The sequence below is a fragment of the Mustela putorius genome, unplaced genomic scaffold (assembly GCF_011764305.1).
Source record: "Mustela putorius furo isolate JIRA1106 unplaced genomic scaffold, ASM1176430v1.1 tig00003909_pilon_pilon_pilon, whole genome shotgun sequence".
Lineage (NCBI taxonomy): Eukaryota > Metazoa > Chordata > Mammalia > Carnivora > Mustelidae > Mustela > Mustela putorius.
In genome coordinates, this window is record NW_025422057.1 from 14962546 (window position 1) to 14987587 (window position 25042).

General features: G+C 35.0%; 1 protein-coding gene across 1 annotated transcript in view; it reads right to left on the minus strand.

The window, feature by feature from the left end:
• ATRNL1 (attractin like 1) overlaps positions 1-25042 on the minus strand; it is an 815348-nt gene that overhangs the window by 499273 nt on the left and 291033 nt on the right. The window contains exons 22-23 of the mRNA XM_013055772.2: positions 20865-20959; positions 1494-1572 (exon numbers count right to left, since the gene is read on the minus strand). Of these exons, the coding sequence (XP_012911226.2) occupies positions 1494-1572; positions 20865-20959 (174 nt within the window). The remainder of the gene's footprint in view (positions 1-1493; positions 1573-20864; positions 20960-25042) is intronic.

The following is a 25042-nucleotide window of genomic DNA, read 5'->3' on the forward strand; positions in this document are numbered from 1 at the left end:
GGCTACAATTTAAAACATGAGCTAAATGTTCAATTAGTTAAACACATATTACATACTCAATAAGTATTTACTGAAATTAACCAAATGGAACAAAACATTTCCAACAATCTTACCAAGACTTCCACCTTACTTATTTAACTAAGTAAAAATATTTAGAATTAGTATACTGAGAAGTTGAATTAAATTCATCACCTATTCCAAAATTATGTGGGATGCTTTTATAAAAGGCAGATTTCCTGACCCCATCTCCTAACCCCAAAAATAAAAATTTCTGAGATTTAGTTCTGGGAATCTAAAAGTTACAACAACTTCTTTCATTAAAAAAAAAAAAAAAAAAAAAAAAGACCGTTCTAAACTTTTACAAAGGTTTTATATATTTTTGTTAACAAATTTTAAAAATCTTCCAGAGTCCATTTATTGTGCCAAAGTAAATTTCAAACTAATAGCACAAGTTTTCATGAATTACTTTTTTAAAAATGATTCCATTTTTAAGTAATCTCTACACCCAACATGAGACTTGAACTTACAACCCTAAGATCAGAAGATACATGTTCTACCGACTGAGCAAGCCCAGTGTTCCGTCATGAATTCTTAGTGAAGCTCAAAATACCAAGACTTTACTATACTTTTGGTACCACAGTAACAAAATGTCTATATAGTTGCCCAAACTTCTCATTTTTAACACATGTAATGTAGGTTCTAGAATTGCAAAGACTTTATCATTCTTGAAATCTACATCTCCATTATTCTCCATATTAAAATAGCATAATGACTTGATTTTCAGAAATCAAATATGAATAACTGAGAATCCATATATTTTCTTTAAATAAGACTCCAACACTTTGATGTAAGAGTATATCTTTCATATAGAAAATAAAAAGTAATAGAATTTCCTAAGATGCAAATACAAAAAAAAAAAGTGAGCATACTTTATTATAATCCAACATAGTTTATATTTCAACTTGGTTACATTTTTTAAAAGCCAAAAACTTCAACTTTTAAACCTTATTATGGAAGACATCTTAAGTATAGGGGTTTTTTTAACCTTCTCTCAGCACTGAAGCTGACAAAGGGAATAGTATATTTCTAAGCTTGAAAGTAATAGAAATCAACATGCACAGAACATCATTGTTTTGTATCAGTATTAAGGTTAATAGTTAAATTTATAGCTTCAATAGTGAATCAAATAATTGCAATCTCAGTCCCTAGCCATTCAAGAAGTAATCTATCTTAATTAATATCATAGCAATTCATAAAACTGCTATTTTAAGTGGTGTACAATATTTGTTACCCATCTAATTTTAATTGAATAAGGGACAAAGTTAACAAAGGAATGAAACTTTATTAATCATACTACTTATTATTTTTACCTGAATCAGCACAATGACATATATTTTTTTTTATTTTTATTATTTGAATTAAGAATAAAAGGCCATGTTAGAACACCTTCCATAAACAGATGTGAAAGACATGTGACAACAAAATCCTCTTACCTGTTGAACCAACTGACCATGTAATGTTGAGATTAAAGTTGTTTGATGCATTAATTGAAATATCCAAATTTTTGTTTGACTACCAAGAAAAAAAATATTCAGGTTAAAAAATCAAATTACACTAAATAATATTTTATGTTTTAATTATGCCCATGCACTATTTCAGACTTTGTACATTTTGTCATTATTCAACTAAGTATAGATGTCAGTTATACTTTTTTAATGAAAACATATAGGTGATAAATTCAAAGGTATTTAAAATTTTCCATTTATCCTCCCTACTATAATCCAGCCTTCTGTATGTAAACCAGAGGCTGCTGAAATTCATTGTTTGTATTTTGATTTTCTTTGTTGACCTATAGATAATAGCTAAATGATACAGATTTGGGTTAGTCCAAAGTAATTTTATAGCAATGTAATATTATTGTTTAGTTGAAAGATTTCTTCTTAGGTGCATACTGTATTATTATACACACATTTTTGTAGTGAAAAAATATATGTGAAATACATAAACCAGAACTTTGAGTAAAAATGGATTAGAATTAAATCTATTGTCAAAATGTAAGAAATGCATAAATAACTAAGGTACCTATTTATTACTATTTTTTTATGTAGGATAAGTAGGAAGCCCTGACCACTAATCTGTATTAATTTCAGTAACTGTTCAAGGTTGAATATCATTTTAGATATGTTATATTTATATAATTAGATATAATGATGTCATTAGCATTCTTAATGGCCCCTCTCATGACAGTTTAGCATCCTATCATTTCAAAGAAAATGTGTCTGGGCTCTTGGTTTCAATTGGGACAAGATAGTAGAAAGTAAAACAGAAAGCTATGACATTTGGAAGCAGTCAAGAATTTCAGGAAGCTGAAAAAGGAAAGGACGGTCAGGAGAGAAGCAAACTAGAATTACAGCTAATCTGGACCTACGTGTGTGACACTATGGATAATATTATGGAGAAATATTATTCACACCCAAATTTATTGTAAAGATTTTATTATTTATTTGAGAGAAAGAGAGAAGAAGTGGGGAGAGGGGCAGAAGGAGAGGGAGAAGCAGACTCCCTGCTCAGCAGGGAGCTCCATCCCAGGACCCTGAGATCATGACCAGAGCCAAAGGCAGACATTTAACTCACCTAGTGACCCAGACACCCCTAAACCCATATTTTGAGTCAGATATTCCAAATTATATTAATGTCTTATGTCTTCAAAGTCCATAAGTTTTAGAATTACACTCCAGTTACTTGGTATTAAACGTTCAAGAGGCCAATGTTAAAGAATGAAATTCTGATAACATGCTATAACATAGATAAGTCTTGGAAATGTTAGACTAAATGAAGTAAGCCAAACAAAAAAGAACAAATATTGTATGGTTACAATATTGTATGATATGAGGTACCTACTTCACTTTACTTCATAAAGACAGAAAGTAAAATAACAGGGTTACAGGGAGAAGAAATGAGGAATTATTGCTTAATGGATTTAGAAATTCTGTTTGAAATGATAAAAAAAAATTTTGGTGATGGATAGTGGTGATGACTGTAAAACACTGTGAATGTAATAATGCCACTGAATTGTCCATCTAAAAATGGTTAAAATGATAAGTTTTATGTATATTTACAATAAAAAAGAAGTCAGTGGTGGTTATAAAGCTTTCTTATCACACTGAAGAATGTAGTTTCTGATATATTCCCAAGAATATAAACATTTCCTTAAACTCTAAGGAATAAAAAGTAACATAAAATGAACTGTTCTACGTTTTGAGAAAAGGGATCCTATTTTACTGTAAAAGAAATTTAAGAAATTATGTTATTTATTGGCAAATCAAAGAAAATACTTTAGAGGAAAGAAGCTAGCAAATGGCAGGATATATTCTGAAGTTTCATGTATTTGATAAACTATTAAAATATATGATAATGGAGGGGCACCTGGGAGGCTCAGTCATTAAATGCCTTGATCCCAGGATCCTGGGATGGAGACCCGCATCAGACTCTGCTCAGCAGGACGCCTGTTTCTCTCTCTCCCACTCCCTCCTGCTTATGTTCCCTCTCTCACGGTTTCTCTCAAAAAATAAATAAATAAATTTAGTTTAATTTTAAAAATATGATATGGATTAAAAGATAAATTAATATTTAATAAAAAACACAGCAATAGAGAGTGACATCAGCAAGATGGTGAAGTAGTAAGTACCAACACTTACCCTTCATAAAAACACTGATTTAACAATGTTATATGAACCAAAATACCTTTATAAAAGTTGCAGTACCAAAGATTAATACAAAACTAACCACAGTCACATTATAATGGATAAGAACAATTTCACTTTACCCATTTCAGCCCATGCCCCAGGACAGCACTCAGCATTAGAGAGATCATCTCAGCTTATGACTTCTCCCTCAGAGAAAAGGGAGAGTGTAGCATATATCCAACATCCCTGGCCTTTCATGGCACTGCACAAAAGGTCTGTTTCCATTTTACCTCAACCAGAGCACTAAGAGAACAAGTATAGTTCAGCCTCCTGACAGCAGCTAAAAATAAAGAATATAAGTGGGTGGCTTACTGCTGCTGTCATGGCTCTGCAACACTGGAGAAGGTACATAACCCTGAGTCTTCTCCTTCAGAAGGGAGAATGAATGGGGTGTGCATTCAACACCCTGAATTTTCTGTGCACTTTCCAACGGGAAAAGGTAGACAGCTCACTATAGCCAGAATGGCTCTCTGAAATTGAAAGAAGACATGCAAACTGAGACTTATCCCCTAGGAGGAAGGAAGAGTTGAACATGATCATTCATAGAAAAGTTTTCAGATGCTCCCAGTATCTCTATCTAAGTGAATGATGAAGGTTTTTCCCTTTAAAGTTGGTCTATAAAGACTAGGAGAAGCAATTGTTTCTTCAAATGCACAGACACCAATGCAAAGCTACAAGGGAAATGAAGGACTAGAGAAATATGACACAACCATAGCAACAAAATAATTCTCAAGTAAGTAACCCTAAATAAATGGAGCTCTAGAATTGCCTGGCAAGTAACTCAAAATAATTATATTAAAGAAGTAAAGGAGTAATAAGAGACCACAGAAAGATAATCAAATGAAATCAAGAAAACAATATATGAACAAAATGTCAATATCTCAACAGAGATAGAACTAAAAAAATAACCACAAAAGTATACAGTAACTTAAGTTAAAAAAAGAAAAATCAATATAGAGGCTCAACAACAAACTTGACTGAGCAGAAGAAAAAATCAGTGAACTCAAAGGCAAATTATCTGAAGTTACATAGTAAGAGAAGCAAAAAGAAAAGAAGTGAAGAAAGCCTAGTGGACTTATGTAATACTTCAATAAAAACCAATATATAAATTATGAAAGTCCAAGAAAAAGAAGAGAAAGAAAGGGACAAAAATCTTATTTAAGAATATAATGGCCTAAAATCCAAGAAGTATAGGCATCTAGATTCATGAACCTGAAGAAAAGAGAAGGAAGATGAAACCAAAGAAATCAAATCAAATTGTTAAAAGTCAAAGACAAAATTTGAAAAAACCAATAACCAAGTAACTGATCACATACAAGTGAGCCCCATAAGGTTATGAGTGGATTTCTCAGCAGAAATTTTGCACACCATAAAAGATTGAGATAACAAATTAAAAGTTTTCAAAGGAAAAATATACCAACCAGGAATAGAATTCCTGGTAAAACTGTTCTTAGAAAAGTTGAGAGATAGGGGCGCCTGGGTGGCTCAGTGGGTTAAAGCCTCTGACTTTGACTCAGGTCATGATCTCAGGGTCCTGGGATCCAGCCCCGCATAGGGCTCTCTGCTCAGTGGGGAGCCTGCTTCCCTTCCTCTCTCTCTCTCTCTCTGCCTGCCTCTCTGCCTACTTCTGATCTCTGTCTGTTAAATGAATAAATAAAATATTAAAAAAAAAAAAGAAAGAAAGAAAAGTTGAGAGATAGACTTTCCCAGACAAAGAGAAGCTGAGGAAGCTTATCACCACTAGATCTGCTTTACAATAAAATAAAAAACAAAAATAACATCAATGACAGAGTGAGATGGGAGACAAACGTAAAAGTATAGACTTTTGGTATGCGATTGAAATTATGTTTTAAAGCTTAAAAAATACTGCTATAACTACAATGTATTGTAAATAAATCTCATGATAACTACAAAGAAAATATATATAAAAGATAAAAGAAAAAGAGCAAGAAATCAAAGCGTATCATTACAAAAAAATCAAAGCACCATAAAAGACAGCAAAGGAAAAAAGAAGAACAAAAAATGTATAAGACAGATAACAATGAACAAAATGGCAATAGTAAGTCCTATCCTATCAATAATTACTTTAAACATAAATCCATTAACACCCCCCCCAATCAAAAGACATAGAGTGGACAACTGAATTTCCAAACAAAACAAAACAAAACAAAAACAACAATATGCTATCTAAAAGAGACTCATTTCAGCTTTAAGGACACTTATCAACGAAATGCGAAGGGATTGGAAAAGATATTCCGTGAAAATAAGAAACAAAAGAAGAAAGAAGTAGTATACTTATATGAGACAAAAACAGACTTTAAGTCAAAATCTTTAGGGGAGCCTGGGTGGCTCAGTGGTTAAGCCGCTGCCTTCGGCTCAGGTCATGATCTCAGGGTCCTGGGATCGAGTCCCACATCGGGCTCTCTGCTCAGCAGGGAGCCTGCTTCCTCCTCTCTCTCTGCCTGCCTCTCTGCCTACTTGTGATTTCTCTCTGTCAAATAAATAAATAAAATCTTTAAAAAAAAAATCTTTAACAAAAGACAAACAAGGACATTATATAATTATAAATGGATAAATTAATCAAGAAGATACAACTATGATAAATGTATATGTACACACTATGAGAGCATCTAAATATAGAAACAAACATTGGCACTACTGAAGGGAAGAATAAAAAAGTGGAATAATAGTAAGGGACTTCAGTAACCAATTTTCAACAATGGATAGAATATTCAAAGAGAAAATCAATAAGGAAAAAGTGGACTTGAACAACACTAGAAAACACAAGTGCTTAACAGACACAGAAACAAAATTCCACGTTAACAGCATCAGAATCCACATTCTGTTCATATGCATGCGAGATAGTCTCCAAAATATATCACATATTAGGTCACAAAACAAGTCTTAACAAATTTAAGAAGAACAAATTTAAGAAGGCTGAAAAAATATCAGTTATCTTTTCTGATTACAACAGAATGAAACTAGGAATCAATAGCAGGAGAAAATTTTAAAAGTTAAAAATATGTAGAATTTTAATAACATATTTCTGAAATAATAGATCAAAAAGGAAATCAAAAGGGAAATCAGAAAATATGTTGAGACAAAATAAAATGAAAAAATTATATACCAAAACTAATGGTATGCAACAAAACTAGTTCAAAGAGAAAACTAAAAGTAACAAATGCTTACATTAAAAAAGAAGAGCACTTTCAGGGATTCCTGGGTGGCTCAATCAGTTAAACATCTGTCTTCCATTCAGGTCATGATCCCAGGGTCTGGGATAGAGCCCCATGTTGAGCTCCCTTCTCAGTGGGGAGTATCTTTCCTCTATGTCTACTCCCACACCCTCCTCTCCCCCAGTCATTCTCTCTCTCTTGCTCTCTGTCTGAAATAAATAAAATCTTAAAAAAAAGATTTCTCAAACAACTTCACTTTACACCTCAATTCAAAAGACAACAAACTATGTTTAAAGCTAACAAGAAAAGTAAATATTAAAAACTAATACAGAGATAAATAAAGAGTAGAAAACAAGAAAATCAACAAAATAGGAGTTCCACCCTCATGACCTAATTACCCCGCAAATGTCCCATCTCTAAACACCTTCACATTGAGCATTAGGATTTAACACATGATTCTGGGGTTGGGGGTGGGGGCACAGACATATATAAAGAACACAAAGTGAATTAAAGAAACTGTAGAAGACCTGTGTAGCAAGAAGCTATTGTGGCTGAGGTTACAGAGGTTGCTGCCTGTGTTGTCCTTTAGGATTTTGATGGATTCCTGTCCCACATTTAGGTCTTTCATTCATTTTGAGTCTATTTCTGTGTATGGTGTAAGAAAATGGTCCAGTTTCATTCTTCTGCTTGTGGCTGTCCAATTTTCCCAAAACCATTTGTCAAAGAGACTGTCTTTTTCCCATTGGATATTCTTCCCTGCTTTGGTGAAGATTAGTTGCCCATAGAACTGAGGGCCCATTTCTGGAATCTCTATTCCATTCCATTGATTTAAGGGTCTGTTTTTGTGGCAGTACCATACTATCTTGATGATTACAGTTTTGTAATAGAGCTTGAAGTCTGAAATTGTGATGCTACCGGCTTTGGCTTTCTTTTTCAAAATTCCTATGGCTATTTGGGGTCTTTTCTGGCTTCATACAAATTTTAGGATTATTTTTTTCTAGCTATGTGAAAAAAGTTGATGGTATTTTGATAGGGATTGCATTGAATGTATAGATTTCTCTAGGTAGCATAGACATTTTAACAATATTTATTCCTCCAATCCATGAGCATGGATGTTTTTCACTTCTTTGTGCCTTCCTCAATTTCTTTCATGAGAGTTCAATTGTTTTCAGAGTACAGATCTTTGCCTCTTTAGTTAGATTTATTCCTAGGTATCTTATGGTTTGGGGTGCAATTGTAAATGGGATCAATTCCTTAATTTTTCTGACTTCTATCTCATTGTTAGTAGAAATGCAACTGATTTTTCTGCAATGATTTTATATCCTGCCACTTTGCTGAATTCCTGTATTAGTTCTAGCAATTTGGTGGTAGAGTCATTTGGGTTTTCCACATAAAGTGTTACATCATCTGCAAATATTGAGAGTTTGACTTCTTTGTCAATTTTCAGATGTCTTTAATTTCTTTTTGTTGTCTGATTGCTGAGGCTAGGACTTCTAGTACTATGTTGAAAAACACGACATCCCTGCCGTGTTCCTGATCTTAGGGGAAAAGCTCTCAGTTTTTCCCCATTGAGAATGATATTCACTGTAAGCCTTTTGTATATGGCTTTTATGGTATTGAGGTATGTTCTCTCTATCCCTACACTATAAAGAATTTTAATCAAGAAAGGATGTTGTACATTGTCAAATGCTGTTTCTGCATCTACTGAGAGGATCATATGGTTCTTGGCCTTTCTTTTATTAATGTAGAGTATCACACTGATTAATATGAGGCTGTTGAAATCACCCTGGCAACCTGGGAATAAATATCACTCAATTATGGTAAATAATACTTTTAATGTACTCTTAGATCTTATTGGCTAATATCTCGATGAGAATGAACTATTGGGAATTCATCAAGATCAAACCTTTTGCACAGCAAAGGAAACAGTCCACAAATCCAAAAGATAAACAATAGCATAGGAGAAAATATTTGCAAATGACATACCAGATAATGGGCTGGTATCTAAAGTCCATGAAGAATTTATCAAACTCAACACCCAAAGAACAAATAATCCAATCAAGAAATGGGCAGAAAACATGAATAGATGTTTCTCCAGAGAAGACATACAAATGGCCAACACACACATGAAAAAATGCTCAGCATCACTCAGCATAAGTAAAAGACAAATCAAAACCACAATGAGATACCACCTCACACCAGTCAGAATGGCTAAAATAAACAAGTCAGTAAACGACAGTTGTTGGCAAGGATGTGCAGAAAGGGAAATACTCTTAAACTGTTGGTGGGAATGTAAACTGGTGCAGCCACTCTGGAAAACAGTATGGAGGTTCCTCAAAAAGTTGAAAATAGAGCTACCCTAAGACCCAGCAATTGTACTCCTAGGTATTTACCCTAAAATAAAAATGTTGTGATCAAAAGGAACACTTGTACCCCAATGTTTTTCCAGCAATGTCCACAATGGCCAAATGATGGAAAGATCCCAGATGTCCATCAAAAGATGAAAAGATAAAGAAGATGGCATATATATACATACATAAGTATGTATGTATGTATACACACACACACACACACACACAATGGAATACTTCTTAGCCAAAAAAAAAAAAAAAAACCCTTGCCATTTGCAACAATGAAGATGGAACTAGAAGCTCTTATGCTAAGTGAAATAAGTCAATCAGAGAAAGATAATTATATTATCTCACTCATCTATGGAATTTAAGAAACAAAACAGGATCATGGGGGAGAATAAAACAAGATAAAAGCAGACAGGGAGACAAACCAAGAAATTCTTAATCATGGGGAAAAAACTGAGGGTGCTGGAGGGGTGGGGGTGTAGGATAGAGTAACTGGGTGATGGGCATTAAGAAGAGCATGTAATGGGGCGCCTGAGTGGCTCAGTGGGTTAAGCCACTGCCTTCGGCTCAGGTCATGGTCCCAGGGTCCTGGGATAGAGTCCCACATCAGGCTCTCTGCTCAGCAGGGAGCCTGCTTCCCTCTCTCTCTCTCTGCCTGCCTCTCCATTTACTTGTGATCTCTCTCTCTCTATCTCTCTCTGTTAAATAAATAAATAAATTTTGAAAAAAAAAAAACAAAAGAAGAGCATGTAATGTAATGAGCACTGGGTATTATATAAGATTGATGAATCACTGAACTTTACCATCTGAAACTAATAATATATTATATATTAATTAATTGAATTTAAATTTTAAAAAGTAAAAAATAAATACACATAATAAAATAAAAAAGAAAAAGAAAATAAAAAAGAAAAAGAAAATAAAAATAAAAAATTAAATTAAATTAAAAGAATAAAGACACGGGTTGAAAAAGAGTCATAGTGGAAACTTAAGGGGAGTAGGACAGATAGAGAAAAATACTCTTCAGTTAGACTTTTACTGAATGATTTATAAATTTAGAAAAAGTTAGAAAAAAAGTGAGAAAGAAAAAGACTGGGTAGGAATACAGTGTCAGAGTAGGAGGACCCTAGGCTCATCTCTTCCCATGAACACTAGATAACTAAATAGATAACACTAGATAACTAAATACCCCAGAAATTGACCTGAAGACTGACAGAACAAAACTCCAGAACTAAAAGGAGAGAAGAGGCCACATCAAAGAAGGTAGGAAGTATGGAGATATGGTTTAGGGGAGAAATGGATTGTGCGTGCTGTGGAAGGGAGGAAGCTGTTATCATGGAGAAGGGCAAGAGAAAGAGCGGAGCACACAGGGAAACACAAAAGAACATTTCCGCAAAGTCACTGTCTTGGAAAATGAGAGGGGCTGAATTTCATGAGTCTTGCAACCAGCAGGTCTTAAAGTCTGGACTTTTAAAAGTCAGTAGCTTGACTGGTAAAGGGCCTGAAGGTCACTGTGCTCCTCCTGGAGAGAAAGCTGGCAAATATCACAGGGCAGACAGTGTGGTAACAGCAATCTGAAAAACATCTGGGGAACACAGGAGTAGCTTATTCTCTCTCCTGGAATCACATCCCTGAGAGGTAGCATTTATAGATATGCATATGCAAGAAAAAATAATCTGGACATTTCACTCCCCTGCCCCTCAGCATAAACACAGAGCCACATACAGGGTGAAGCATCCATCAATGGCTGCCTAACTTGCTTATTATATCAAGCCCAAACCCATGCACGCTGGTGGGATTGCCTCGGTCACACATACCAGAAATACTACAGAAAGCTCAGGCCATGCACTCTACATGACCTCTTCTTCATAAGGCCATTACTTTAAGGAAAGGAGGAGACATAACTGCCTTTTTTTAACACACAGAAGATGTCAAAGACTAAGATAAAATGCCAAGATATAAGAATTCATTCCAAAAGAAAGAACAAGAAAAGGTCATGGCCAGAGATCAAAGCAAAACCGATATAAGTAACATGCCAAATGGAGAATTTAAAGCAATAACCATAAGGACACTCACTGGACTTGGGAAAGAATAGAAGACATCAGTGACATCATCAAATGTAATAACATTACATATGAATGTTATACGAGTCCCAAAAGAAGAGAAAAAGGGGGGCAGAAAATTGGTTTGAAGAAATAATAGCTGAATACTTCCCTAGTATGAGGAAGGAAACAGACATCCAGAGCCAGGAGGCAGAGAACTCCCACCAAAACCAACAAAAGCAGGCCAGCACCAAGATTGTAAGTAACAAAATATAGTGTTAAATAAAAAATCATAAAAGTGGGGCACCTGGGTGGCTCAGTTGGATTAAGTGCCTGACCTAGGCTCAGATAATGATCTCAGTGTCCTAGGATTTGGCCCTGAGATGGGCTCCCTGCTCAGGAGGGAGTCTACATCTCCCTCTCCTTCTGCACCTCCCCAACTCATATTTTCTCTATCTCTCTAAAATAAAGAAATAAAATTTAAAAAAAAAATCATAAAAGCAGAAAGACAAAAGACGTCCTTAACTTACAAGGGAAAACCCAGAAGGCTAGCTAGAGATTTCTCAACAGAAACTTGGCAAGCCAAAAGGAGTGGCGTGCTATATTAGAAGTGCTGAATGGGAAAAATCTGCAGCCAAAAATATTCTACCCAGCAAGGTTATCATTCAGAATAGAAGGAGAAATAAAGAGTTACCAAGACAAACAAAAACCAAAAGAGTTTGTAAACACTAACTCAACCCTGCAAGATATAGTAAAGGGGCCTCTTCGAATGCAAAGGAAAGACGGAAAGTGACAAACACAAGAAAGGACCAGAGAAAATCCCTAGCAACAAGAAAAAACAAGTAATAAAATAGCAATAAATACATATCTGTTAATAAGTACTTTAAATGTAAATGGATAAAAACGCCAGTCAAAAGACAGAGGATGCCAGATGTATTAAAAATAAGACCAATATGGGTGCCTGGGTGGCTCAGTGGGTTAAAGCCTCTGCCTTCAGCTCAGGTCATGATCCCAGGGTCCTGGGATCGAGCCCCGCATCGGGCTCTCTGCTCCATGGGGAGCCTGCTTCCTTCTCTCTCTCTGCTTGCCTCTCTGCCTATTTGTGATCTCTGTCTGTGAAATAAATAAATAAAATCTTCAAAAAAAAAAAAAAAGACCAATATGCCATATGCTGCCAACAAGGGACCCATTTTAGACCTAAAGACACTTGTAGACTGAAAGTGAGGGAATGGGGGAGGAGTCAAGATGGTAGAGAAGTAGCAGGCTGAGATGACATCAGGTAGCAGGAGATCAGCTAGATAGCTTATCAAACCATTCCGAACACCTACAATCCAACAGGAGATCGAAGAGAAGAAGAGCAACAATTCTAAAAACAGAAAATCGATCACTTTCTGAAAGGCAGGACCGGAGGAGAAAAGTAAATCCAAAGTGACAGGAAGGTAGACTGCAGGGGGAGGGGCTGGCAAGTGGCAGAGCAATGGAGCACAAAATCAGAACTTTTAAAAAGTCTGCTCCACTGAGGGACATCACTCCATAGGTAAACCGGGGTAAAGCCCACTCAGGGACAGCAAGGCCTCAGGTCCTGCAGGGTCACAGAAGGATCAGGGGTGTCTGAGTATCACAGAGCTCACAGGTATTAGAGCTGGGAAGCCGGCTACAGAGACAGAGCCGAGGAGTGAGCTCTCAACTCAGGGTTACCTTGAACTGTAATCCGTGGCACAGGTCACTGCTCTGTGAGTGGGGACCCCACAAGATCCGAGGAGACCCCCCCAGAAGAGCTCAGGGATCTGCGAGGTTCAGAGACTCCAGGCGAAGCTGTGTGCCAGAGACAGAGATGCTTGGTCACAGGCTGGGTGAGCTCAGAGTGCAACCAGAGGCCAGGGAGACTGGAGTAAATGAGCACTTTTCTCCAAGGGCACACTGAGGAATTGGGCCCCGAGCACTTGGCTCCTCCGGGCTGGAGATTGGGAGGCTGCCATTTCCATTCCTGCCCTCTGGAACTCTACGGAAAGTGTTCAGGGAACAAAAGCTCCCAAAAGCAAACCAGAGTGGATTACTTAGCATAGCCCCTGGTAAGGTCGGTGCAATCGTACCTAGGGCAAAGACACTTGAGAATCACTACAACAGTGCTCGCTTCGGCAGCACATATACTAAAATTGGAGAATCACTACAACAGACCCCTAACCCAGAAGATCAACAAGAAATCCAGCCAAGACCAAGTTCACTTACAAAGGAGAATAGCGGAATTCCAGAGAAGGAGAAAGCAAAGCATAGAATTCATAGCTTTCTCCACATGACTCTTTAGTCTTGCAGAGTTGATTAATTTTTTTAATTAAATTTTTTTTCTTTGGCTAAATCTTTTTTAACTTTTTTTTTTAAGATTTATTTATTTATTTATTTATTTGACAAACAGAGATCACAATTAGGCAGAGAGGCAGGCAGGGAGAGAGGAAGGGAAGCAGGCTCCCCGCTGAGCAGAGAGTCCAATGTGGGGCTCAATCCCAGGACCCTGGGATCATAACCTGAGCTGAAGGCAGAGGCTTTAACCCATTGAGCTACCCAGGTGCCCCAATTTATTTTTTAACTTTTATCCTTTCCTCTTTTAATATTTTTTAACCGGCTTATCTTAACAAAGGTATATTGGAGAGAATTATTATAGAGAACTTCCCTAATATAGCAAAGGGAACAAGCATCAAAATTCAGGAGGTGCAAAGAACCCCCCTTAAAATCAATAAGAATAGGTCCACACCCCATTATCTAATAGTAAAATTTACAAATCTTAGTGCCAAAGAGAAAGTCCTGAAATCCTGAAAGCAGCCTGGGACAAGAAGTCTGTAATATACAATGGTGAAAGTGAGGAGATGGAAAAACATTTATCATGCAAATGAATGTCAAAGGAAAGCTGGAGTAGCAATATTTATATCAGACAAACTAGATATTAAAACAAAGACTGTAATAAGAGACAAAGAAGGGCACTACAAAATCATAAAGAGGAAAATCCAACAAGACCATAACAATTGCAAACATTTTTGTACCCAACACGTGACACTCAAATATATAAAACAATAACAACTATAAAGGAAATAATAGATAGTAATGCAATAATAGTGGGGAACTTAAATACTCCGCTGAAGTCAAAGGACAGATTTTCTAAATAGAAAGACAAGGGAAAAATGGCTTTGAAAGACCTATTTGACCACATGCAATAACATATATTCAGAATATTCCATCCTAAAACAGCAGAATACACATTCTTTTCAAGTGCACAAGGAACATTCGCCACAATAGAACATATATTGAGCCACAAAACAGGCCTCAACATATACAAAAAACTGAAATCATACCACGTATCTTTCCTGACCATAAATCTATAAAACTAGAAGCCAACCTTAAGAAAATATATGAAAGAAGGGAAATTTAAAAATGAGAGCAGAAATAAATAATATAGAAACGAAAACCCGATAGAATTATCTATGAAACTAGAAGCTAGTTCATTAAAAAAAATTTAACAAAATTGAAAAACCCCAGTGAGACTTATCAAAAAGAAAAAGGGCATATAAATAAAATAAAAAATTAAAGAGGAGAGAACAACCAACACCACAGAAATACAATTATAAGTGAGTACTATGATAAAATATATGCCAACAAATGGGAAAACCTAGAAGGATAAATTCCTAGAAACATAATAATAATCAAAACTGAAACAGGAAGAAACATAAAATATGAAAAGACTGATAACCAGCAAAGTAATCAAATCAGTAATCAAATAACTTTCAACAAACAAAAATCCAGACCAGAGAGGTTCACAGATAAATTCTACCAAACAGGTAAAAAAGAGTTAATACCCATTCTTCTTGAACTATTCTAAATAACAGAAAAGGAAGGAAAACTTCCAAATTCATTCTATGAGGCCACCAACCCAGACACTGAAACCAGATAAAGATTCCACAAAAAAAGAAGGCTACAGGGTGAATATTTCTAATGAAAATAGTTGCAAAAATTTTCAATAAAATGCTAGTAAACCAAATCTAATAATACATTAAAAAAATTATTCACCATGATCAGTGGGATTTATTTCTGGGCTACAAGTGTGGCTCAATATTCACAAATCAATCAATATGATTCATCATATTAATTAAACAAAGGATAAAAACCATAGGATCATTTCAATAGATGCAGAAAAAGCATTTAACAAAATGAAACATTCGTTCATGATAAAAGCCCTCAACAAAGTAGGTTTAAAGGGAACATACCTCAACATAACAAAGGCTACATATGAAAAACCTATAGTTAATATCATCCTCAATGGAGAAAAACTGGCAATTTTTCCTCTATAGTTAGGAACAAGAGAGATGTCCACTCTCACCACTGTTATTTAAATTAGTATTGAAAGTCTTAGGCCACCAATAAAACAAAGAAATAAAAGGTAGCCAAATCAGCAAGGAAGAAATAAAACTTTTACTACTTATAGATGACATGATACTATATATAGAAAAACTGAAAAGAGTCCACCAAAAAATTGCTAAAACTGATACATGAATTCAGTAAAGTTGCAAAATATAAAATGCATACAGAAATCTGTTTTATTTCTATCCACTAATAATGAAAAGCAGTAAGAGAAATCAAGGAATCAATCCCACTATTACACCACAAAACACCATAGGATACCTAGGAATAAACCTACCAAAGAGGTAAAAGATCTGTACTCTGAAAACAGAACATTTATGAAAGAAATTGAAGATGACACAAAGAAATGGAAAAACTTCCCATGCTCATTGTTTATAAACAAATATTTTTAAAATACCCAAAGCAATCTGCACATTTAATGCAATCCCTATCAAAATACAAACAGCATTTTGCACAGAGTTACAACAAACAATCCTAAAATTAGTACAGAACTACAAAAGACCTTCAAATAGCCAAAGCAATCTTGGGGAGGAGGGGAGGAAACCTGGAAGCATCACACTTCTGGACATCAAGCTATACCAATAAGCTGTAGTGATCAAGACAGCATGGTACTGGCACAAAAACAGACACACAGAATAGAAAACCCAGAAATGAACCCACAACACTATGGTCAACTAATATTCAACAAAGCAGTAAAGAATATCCATGGAAAAAAGATGATCTCTTCAACAAAACATGTTGGGGAAACTGGACAGCAACATGCAGAAGAATGTAATTGGACCACTTTCTCACACCACACACAAAAATAAATTCATAATGGATGAAAGACCTAAATATGAGACAGAAATCCATCAGAATCCTAAAAGAGAGCACAAGCAGTAGACTCCTTGACATCAGCCACAGCAACTTCTTACTAGTTATCTCTCTGGAGGGAAGGAAAACAAAAGCAAAAAGAAACTACCAGGACTTCATCAAGATAAAAAGCTTCCGCACAGCAAAGGGAACAATCAACAAAACTAAAAGGCAACCTACTGCATGGGAGAAGATATGTGCAAATGACATCTCTGATAAAGGGTTAGTATCCAAAATCCATAAAGAACTTATCAAACTCAACACCCCAAAACCAAATAATCCAGTTAAGAAATGAGCAGAAGACATGAATAGACATTTCTCCAAAAAAGACATACAGATGGCTAACAGATGCATCAAAAGATGCTCAATATCACTCATCATCAGTGAAAGACAAATCAAAACTACAATGAGATATCACCTCACACCTGTCAGCTAAAATTAGCAATACAGGAAACAACAGGTATTGGCGAGAATGGGGAGAAAGGGGAACCCTCTTACACTGTTGGTGGTAATACAAACTGGTCCAACCACTCTGAAAAATAGTGTGGATACTTCTCAAAAAGTTAAAAATAGAGCTACCCTATGACCCAGAAATTGCACTACCAGGTATTTACCCAAAGGATACAAAAATCTGATTCAAAGGGGAACATGAGCCCCAATGTTTATAGCAGCATTATCAACAATAGCCAGCCAAATAATGGAAAGAGCCCAAATGTCCAGTGACTGATGAATGGAGAAAACAGCTGTGGTACAAATATATACAATGGAATTATTACTCAGTAATAAAAAAGAATGAAACCTTGCCATTTGCAATGATGTAGATAGAGCTAGATATCATTGTATAAGCAAAATAAGACAGAGAAAGAAATATACTATATGATTTCACTCACATGTGGAATTCAAGAAACAAAACAGATGAACAAGGGGTGGGGAGGGAGCAGGAAGAGAGAGGCAAACCAGAAAACAGACTCTTAACTACCGAGAACAGGTTTATTACAGGGGAAGTGGGCTGAGGGATGGAGTAAATAGGTGATGGGTATTAGGAGGGAACTTATGATAAGCACTAGGTGTTGTATGTAAGTGATGAACCCTAAAATCAACACCTGAAACTAACATTACACTGTATGTTAACCAATCAGGATTTAAATTAAAACTTGAAAAACATTAAAAAATAAAAATATAAAGTGGACAAAGGATCTGAATAGGCTTTTAAAAACTTGTTTTGAGTCCAGTTTGACAAACAATGTTAGGTTAGTTTCAGGTGTATAGCATACTGATTCAACATCTCTATATGCTATGTTCACCACAAGTGCAGCTACCTTCTGTCACCATATGATGCTATTACAAGATCATTGACTATGTTCCCTTATTGTATCTTTTATTCCTGTGACTTATTCTAATGAAAACACACTGATGCCCAAGAAAAGGTACTCAACATTACTATTTATCAGGGAAATGCAAATCAAAACCATAATGAGATATCCGCTCACACAGGTTAGAATGGTTATTACCAAAACAAACAAACAAACCAAACAAACAACCCCCCCCAAAAAACAAAACAAAACAACAAGAAATAACAAGTGTTGGTGAGGATGTGAAAAAAAGGAGACCCTTATGTACTATTGGTGAAAATGTAAATTAGTGCAGATGCTATGGAAAAAATATGGAAATTTATGAAAAATTTAAAGATAAAACTACTGTATGATCCAGCAATTCTACTTTTGGATGTTTGCCCAATGAAAATGAAAATACTGCCTCAAAGAGATATATGTGCTCCATGTTCATTGCAATATACAACACCCAAGATATGGAAGCAATGTAAGTGTCCATCACTGCATGAAAACACAAAGAAATTGTGGTATGCATATACAATAGAATAATTTTCTGCCATAAAAAAAGAAGAAAATATTGCTATTTGCAACAACATGAAGAGAACGTGAGGGCACTAGACCAAGTGAAATATGCCAGACAGAAAAAGAAAAATATTGTATGATCTCACTTACATGTATAATTTAAACCAAACCAAACCCAGATCTCATAGATAAAGAGAAAAGACTGGTAATTGCCAGAGATGGGGGTGGGGTGGAAGTCTTTATCCCACTTGCACCCCCACCTCTGGCAATTACCAGTCTTTACCTATTCACCTATTTCACTGTATATATATATATATATATATAGATAGATAGATAGATATAGATATAGATAGATAGATATAAAATTTCAGCTATGCAAGAATCAGGTCTAGTCTGTATAATACAGTGTCTATGGTTCACAATACTGTACTGTACTCTTAAAAACTTTTTAGGAGACTAGATCTCATGTTAACAGTTCTAAACACAGTAAACAAAAAAGAATAATTCAAATATTTCATTACCATCTTCATTTTGTAACATCTTCATTTTTAAAGAGTTATTTTCAGTTTCAAAAGAACTAAAATTCTACCCAAATAAACTGTATGATTGTCCACAATAGCCAAACTATGGAAAGAACCTAGATGTCCATCAACAGATGAATGGATCAAGAAGATGTGGTATATATACACAATGGAATACTATGCAGCCATCAAAAGAAATGAAATCTTGCCATTTGCGACAACATGGATGGAATTAGAGCATATCATGCTTAGTGAAATAAGTCAAGCGGAGAAAGACAACTATCATATGATCTCCCTGATATGAGGAAGTGGTGATGCAACATGGGGGCTTAAGTGGGTACGAGAAGAATAAATGAAAGAAGATGGGATTGGGAGGGAGACAAACCATAAGCGACTCTTAATCTCACAAAACAAACTGAGGGTTGCTGGGGGGAGGGGGTTTGGGAGAAGGGGGTGGTATTATGGACATTGGGGAGGGTATGTGTTTTGGTGAGTGCTGTGAAGTATGTAAACCTGGTGATTCACAGACCTGTACCCCTGGGGATAAAAATATATGTTTATAAAAAAAAAAAAAAAGTCAAGGGAATAGAAGTATCAATCATACAGTTTTTTTTAAATTTTTTTTAATATAATTTTTTATTTTTTATAAACATATATTTTTATCCCCAGGGGTACAGGTCTGTGAATCACCAGGTTTACACACTTCACAGCACTCACCAAAGCACATACCCTCCCCAATGTCCATAATCCCACCCCCTTTTCCCAAACCCCCTCCCCCCGGCAACCCTCAGTTTGTTTTGTGAGATTAAGAGTCACTTATGGTTTGTCTCCCTCCCAATCCCATCTTGTTTCATTTAACTTTATACAATCTCAGATGGATAGAAATAGATGTATGTTACTCCAAACTTTGAGCCCTTTTCTGTGATGACTTACAATTAATCTTTCATACATTTAAACTTCACAAACTTTTATAATTATATCACTGATGCAGTAAATTGTTCAAAGAAACAAGTATTCCATAATGCTAAATGAGCTAAGTCAAAAAAAGACAAATACTTGTAATGATATCATTTATATGTAGAATCTAGAAAAGCCAAACTCATAAAAGCCCTTCGGGTTGAGGGTTGGGCAGGATTGGGAACATGCTGTTTAAGGAAAAAAACCTTGCAAACAGTAAATAAATAAGTCCCAGAGATCAAATGCACAGCATAGTTAACATAGGTAATAATTCTGAATTATATACTTCAATGTCGCTAAGAGACTAGCTTTTAATTATTCCCACCACAAAAAAGAAATGATAATTATATGATATAATAGTGGTGTTAGCTGATGCTACCATGGTAAATATTGCAATACATATAAATGTATCAAAGCAACCTGTTATATATACTTTAAACTTATATAATATAATATGCTAACTATATCTCAATAAAAATGATTAAAAAAGAATCCAGGAGGCATCTAACTTAGATAAACCAGTGGATTTAAGAAAAGACAGTGGAAAATCTACTACTGTGCAAAAATGTATAAGAAAAATAACATATCTAATATAGCACGTTTTGAATTTACGGCTTTTGTTTTCAGATAAGGTTACCCCCAGTTTAAGAGCATAATTATAAACACAAACACTGTGATGAGACTGAAAAAATAACTAAAACATACAATTTAAGTTGTAGGGCTGTTGGCAGACGAGAAGAATAAATGAAATATCAAACACACAAACTCCCTTAATCACAAAGATACATAAATTTTACAAAAAAAAAAAAAATTAACATGATTAGTCTTTCTTCAAAAGCCCTGCAATGAAGTAATTCTGAGAAGAGGTTAAAATTACAATAGAAAAATAACAAAAAATATGTATCCCACAATATTAATATAATTATATAATAAAAGTTAAATTATCTTCTCACCTGTTCTGGGTTTGCTATGAAGTTTATGGCAGTATGGTGGCGATCATCTTCCTGTAATAAGCTGAAGGTAAACTGATAGTCAATCAAAAGGCTGTCTGTGGGGGAAAAAGAAATACAATCCTGGTGTATGCATTTTCACAAATTGATAAAGAAAAGTTAAGTGGAAACATATTGTTTATGAGTATTAAAAATAATTATTATTAATTATCAGTGGCCCATTCAAGACTACCAATATATGTATCTTTGTTATCAAGCAACAAGAAGCAAAATACAGTTATGGAAGAAATTCTAATTCTTTAAAAATTGTACTTATTACTTCTCTTGTCATTACAAAAGTTCTACAAACAGAATACATATTCTGGAAAGTACACAAATGTGAAAAGAAATGAAAAAGTCAACCATAATCTTAGAACTAGAGAAAAATACAGGCAACATTTTGGTGCATTTGATTCCAGTTAAAATTTTGTAGATAGAAAAATAGACAGGCAGACATTTTGGTACCCTAATTTCAAAAAATCAAAATTCTTTGAACACATGAGCATTAATATATAAATAATACTTCATCACATATTCTAATGAATTTATTTTTTCCTTTACTATTGTGGTAATTTTTACCTTTAGCAATTTAAAAATGACTCTGTGATAAACATCATTCTACAGAGGTAATTCATTAATAATTGACAAAAAGAAATCCATGTAAAAAATTTTTAATTTGTTCATGTATAATGTTGAAACCAAGGTGAAAGATGTGAGGGTTATATATCATGAGTAGCTTCATATGTTATACAAGAGTGAAGAATTATTCATTAATGTTAAACTGCCACCTTTACAAAAAACATTTCAAATTATTTTAAATAAAGATGACTTCTATTTTTTGGATACATACCTTTCATGTTATGCCCTCAGCCATTAAACACTATTAAAATAAAAAGTAAAGATAGGAATAATATCACTGAAATTATTGTTAAAATTATCGAGGCATCATTCTTTATATGTTGCTTACTACATATATTTTATAAGATCCACCTTATAAATTTCTCTTTAATTTAGCGTAACACAACATTTCATCTTTCTCAGAATTTATGTGGGATAATAAGAATTGTACAATAGGTAATATTTCCAGTTTTCAACTGACTGCCAGTAACTGCAAAGGTAAAATCAATAGGCCAGTATGTTCTAGGCACTGGAGACACAGTAATAAATGATTAAAATTTTTCTCCTCATGTCTCTTATATCCTATTGGATGGACATTAGAAATAAATAAATAACTTAAGTATATAGTATAACAGATGACATTAAGTGTTTTGGAGAATAATAAATCAATGAAAAGGAGAGAAACTGTTGTCAGAGTAGGAGTTCGGTTGAAATTTTGAGAAGGAACATTTAAAGATGAAAGACATTAGTAATATAAGCTGCAGAGTTTACTGAAGAAAATGGAATCCAGGCAGAAGAAACAAGTACCAACCTCTCATTAAAGAAAAAAAAAAAAAAGTTCGTCTTAACTATGAATCTCGTAAAAAGCGATGTTGCAAGGAATAGGCCACAGGTGATGGTGGCGAGGGTACTAGCAGGGGAGGTTACAAGAAAAGGCCAGACATTCAGAATGTGTTTGGTAGCATTCAACACACAGGATTAACTGAATGATGGGATGTAGCATTTGAAAGAAAGAAAGGTAAAGCTTTTTTGACTCGTGACCACACAAAATGTTGGCATTAACTGTGATGATTAAGAAAACTAGGTTTTATTTTGGGGGAGTTAGAGGAAACTTTAGGAGTCTAGTTTTGAAGATGTGAAGGTTGAACTACTTATTGAATTTCCAAGCGATATATTGAATCGAGCTTAGGACCTTGTTTAGTAGATAACAATTTGCAAATTATCAACATTTTAGAGGAGATCTGAAACCCTGAAGCCAAGAAATCACCAACTACAAATAGAGAAGAGGTGTGAGAAGTAAGCCCTGAGGCATACCAATGTAAATAATCGATCCTCAGGAGACAGAGATAGCAACCTATGAGATAGGAATAAAACCAGAAGTTAGTGTCATGGGAGTCAAGTAAACATGTTGTTTAAAAAAGAGAATAGTGATCAGCCTGGTCAGTTCCAGCTGGCAGGGGTTCAGAGGCAAGATTGCAATACTGTGGAAAGGTACTATCTATTCAAAATGAAGGAAAAATATGACTGAGGAAATGTAAGCACTGCAAAATTAGTTTCAAGAATCTGCATAATTCTATTTACTTTTTCTAGCATGAAAGTTAAGTATTAAGAAGTCAGGAGTAGACTGCTCTGGGAGGTAAGGACTGGTAACAAGGGACACTTCATATCCATGAGCATTGGCTGCAGTGCCCCCATTCTTCTGCCTCTATGGACCCTAGGTCTGTGGCACAATCCTATCCCATTAGATTCTTGGCAAGGCATTCAACTTTGATTTTACTATTCTTTCTTATTCATTCAATTTGGAAGAACAAGATCAGTACAACATATATATGCTAATGATCAATCTTAATGTGACTTGAGCTAAAAAATAAGTCTGAATCCTGGAAGAAAATTAGTAGGAGTATTATTCAATTCACGTGACTAATAAGAGTACCTGTCGTGAATGTTAATTACTATAAACTGAATAAAATTTGTGGTCCTAACAAAATGGTTTGTTTTAAAGCTGCTTAGAATCAAATTCCTCCAGAAGCCAACCGTGCAATTTTCCACTTAACCAGGAGATGATCTACCTCTCCCCCTAACAGTTTTAAATATCATGTTGGTGTGTTTTTAGGGGAGTCTCAATGAATAATTACCTGGCACTAAAAACATGTATCTCAATGCTGAAATTTACTCTGAACTTCTTAGCCAAATACAGTACATAACAAAAAACATTAAAATGTTAAGTAAGTATCAAGTTTATGCAAATGTACACAATTTGAAAATAAGTTTTTGTACTATTTTTTTTTAAAGATTTTATTTATTTATTTGACACAGAGAGAGAGATCATAAGCGGGCAGACAGGCAGGCAGAGAGAGAGGAGGAAGCAGGCTCCCTGCTGAGTAGAGAGCCTGATGCGGGGCTCGATCCCATGACCTGAGATCATGACCTGAGCCAAAGGCAGAGACTTTAACCCACTGAGTCACCCAGGCGCCCTAAGTTTTTGTACTACTTTAATGAACTACCTCATTATGGTATAAAACAGGAAGTCCTGTTTGACTACAATCAATTTATTATGTTATCATAATTAATGAGTAATGACAAAGTAGCAGGAGGAATAAGTGTGGAGAGGTGAGAAAACCACTTCTTTTAAATTCCAGTATACTTAACATCCAGTTTTAGTTTCAGGTGTACAATATAGTAATTCAACAGTACTATACATTACTCAGTGCTCATCAAGCTGCGTGCACTATTAATCTATTACATTTATTCCACCCTCCCCCACCTCCCACTGGTAAAGATCAGTTTGTTCATTCTCTATAGTTGAGTCTGTTTTATTTGTCTTTTTTTAGTTTGTCTCTTTTTATTTTTCCTTTGTTCATTGTTTTATTTCTCAAATTCCACATATGAGCGAAATCATGTGGTATTTGTCTTTCTCTGGTTGACTTATTTCACTTAGCATTATACTCTCCAGATCCATCCATGTTGTTGCAAATGACAAGATTTCACTCCTTTTTATGGCTGAATAATATTCAACTGTACAAACACACCACATCTTTACCCATTCTTCTATCAATAGAACCCTTGGACTGCTTCCATACTTTGGCTATTGTAAATAATGCTGCAATAAATGTAGGGATACATATATCTTTTTGAATTAGTGCTTTCATACTATTTGGGTTAAAACCCAGAAGTGGAATTACTAGATCATATGGAAAATTCAATTTCTAAATTTTTGAGGAACCTCCATACTGTTTTTCACATTGGCTACATCAGTTTGTATTCACACCAACAGTGCACAAGGGCTTCTTTTTCTCCACATCCACGCCAACATCTATTGTTTCTTGTGATGTTGATTTTAGCCATTCTGACAGGTATGAGGTGATATCTCAATGTGGCTCTGATTTGCATTTCCCTGATGATCAGTGATGCTGGTATCTTTTCATGTGTCTATGGGCCATGCTATGTCTTCCTTGTAGAAATGTCTATTCATGTGTTCTGCCCACGTTTTAATGGGATTATTTGTTTTTCAGGTGTTGAGTTGT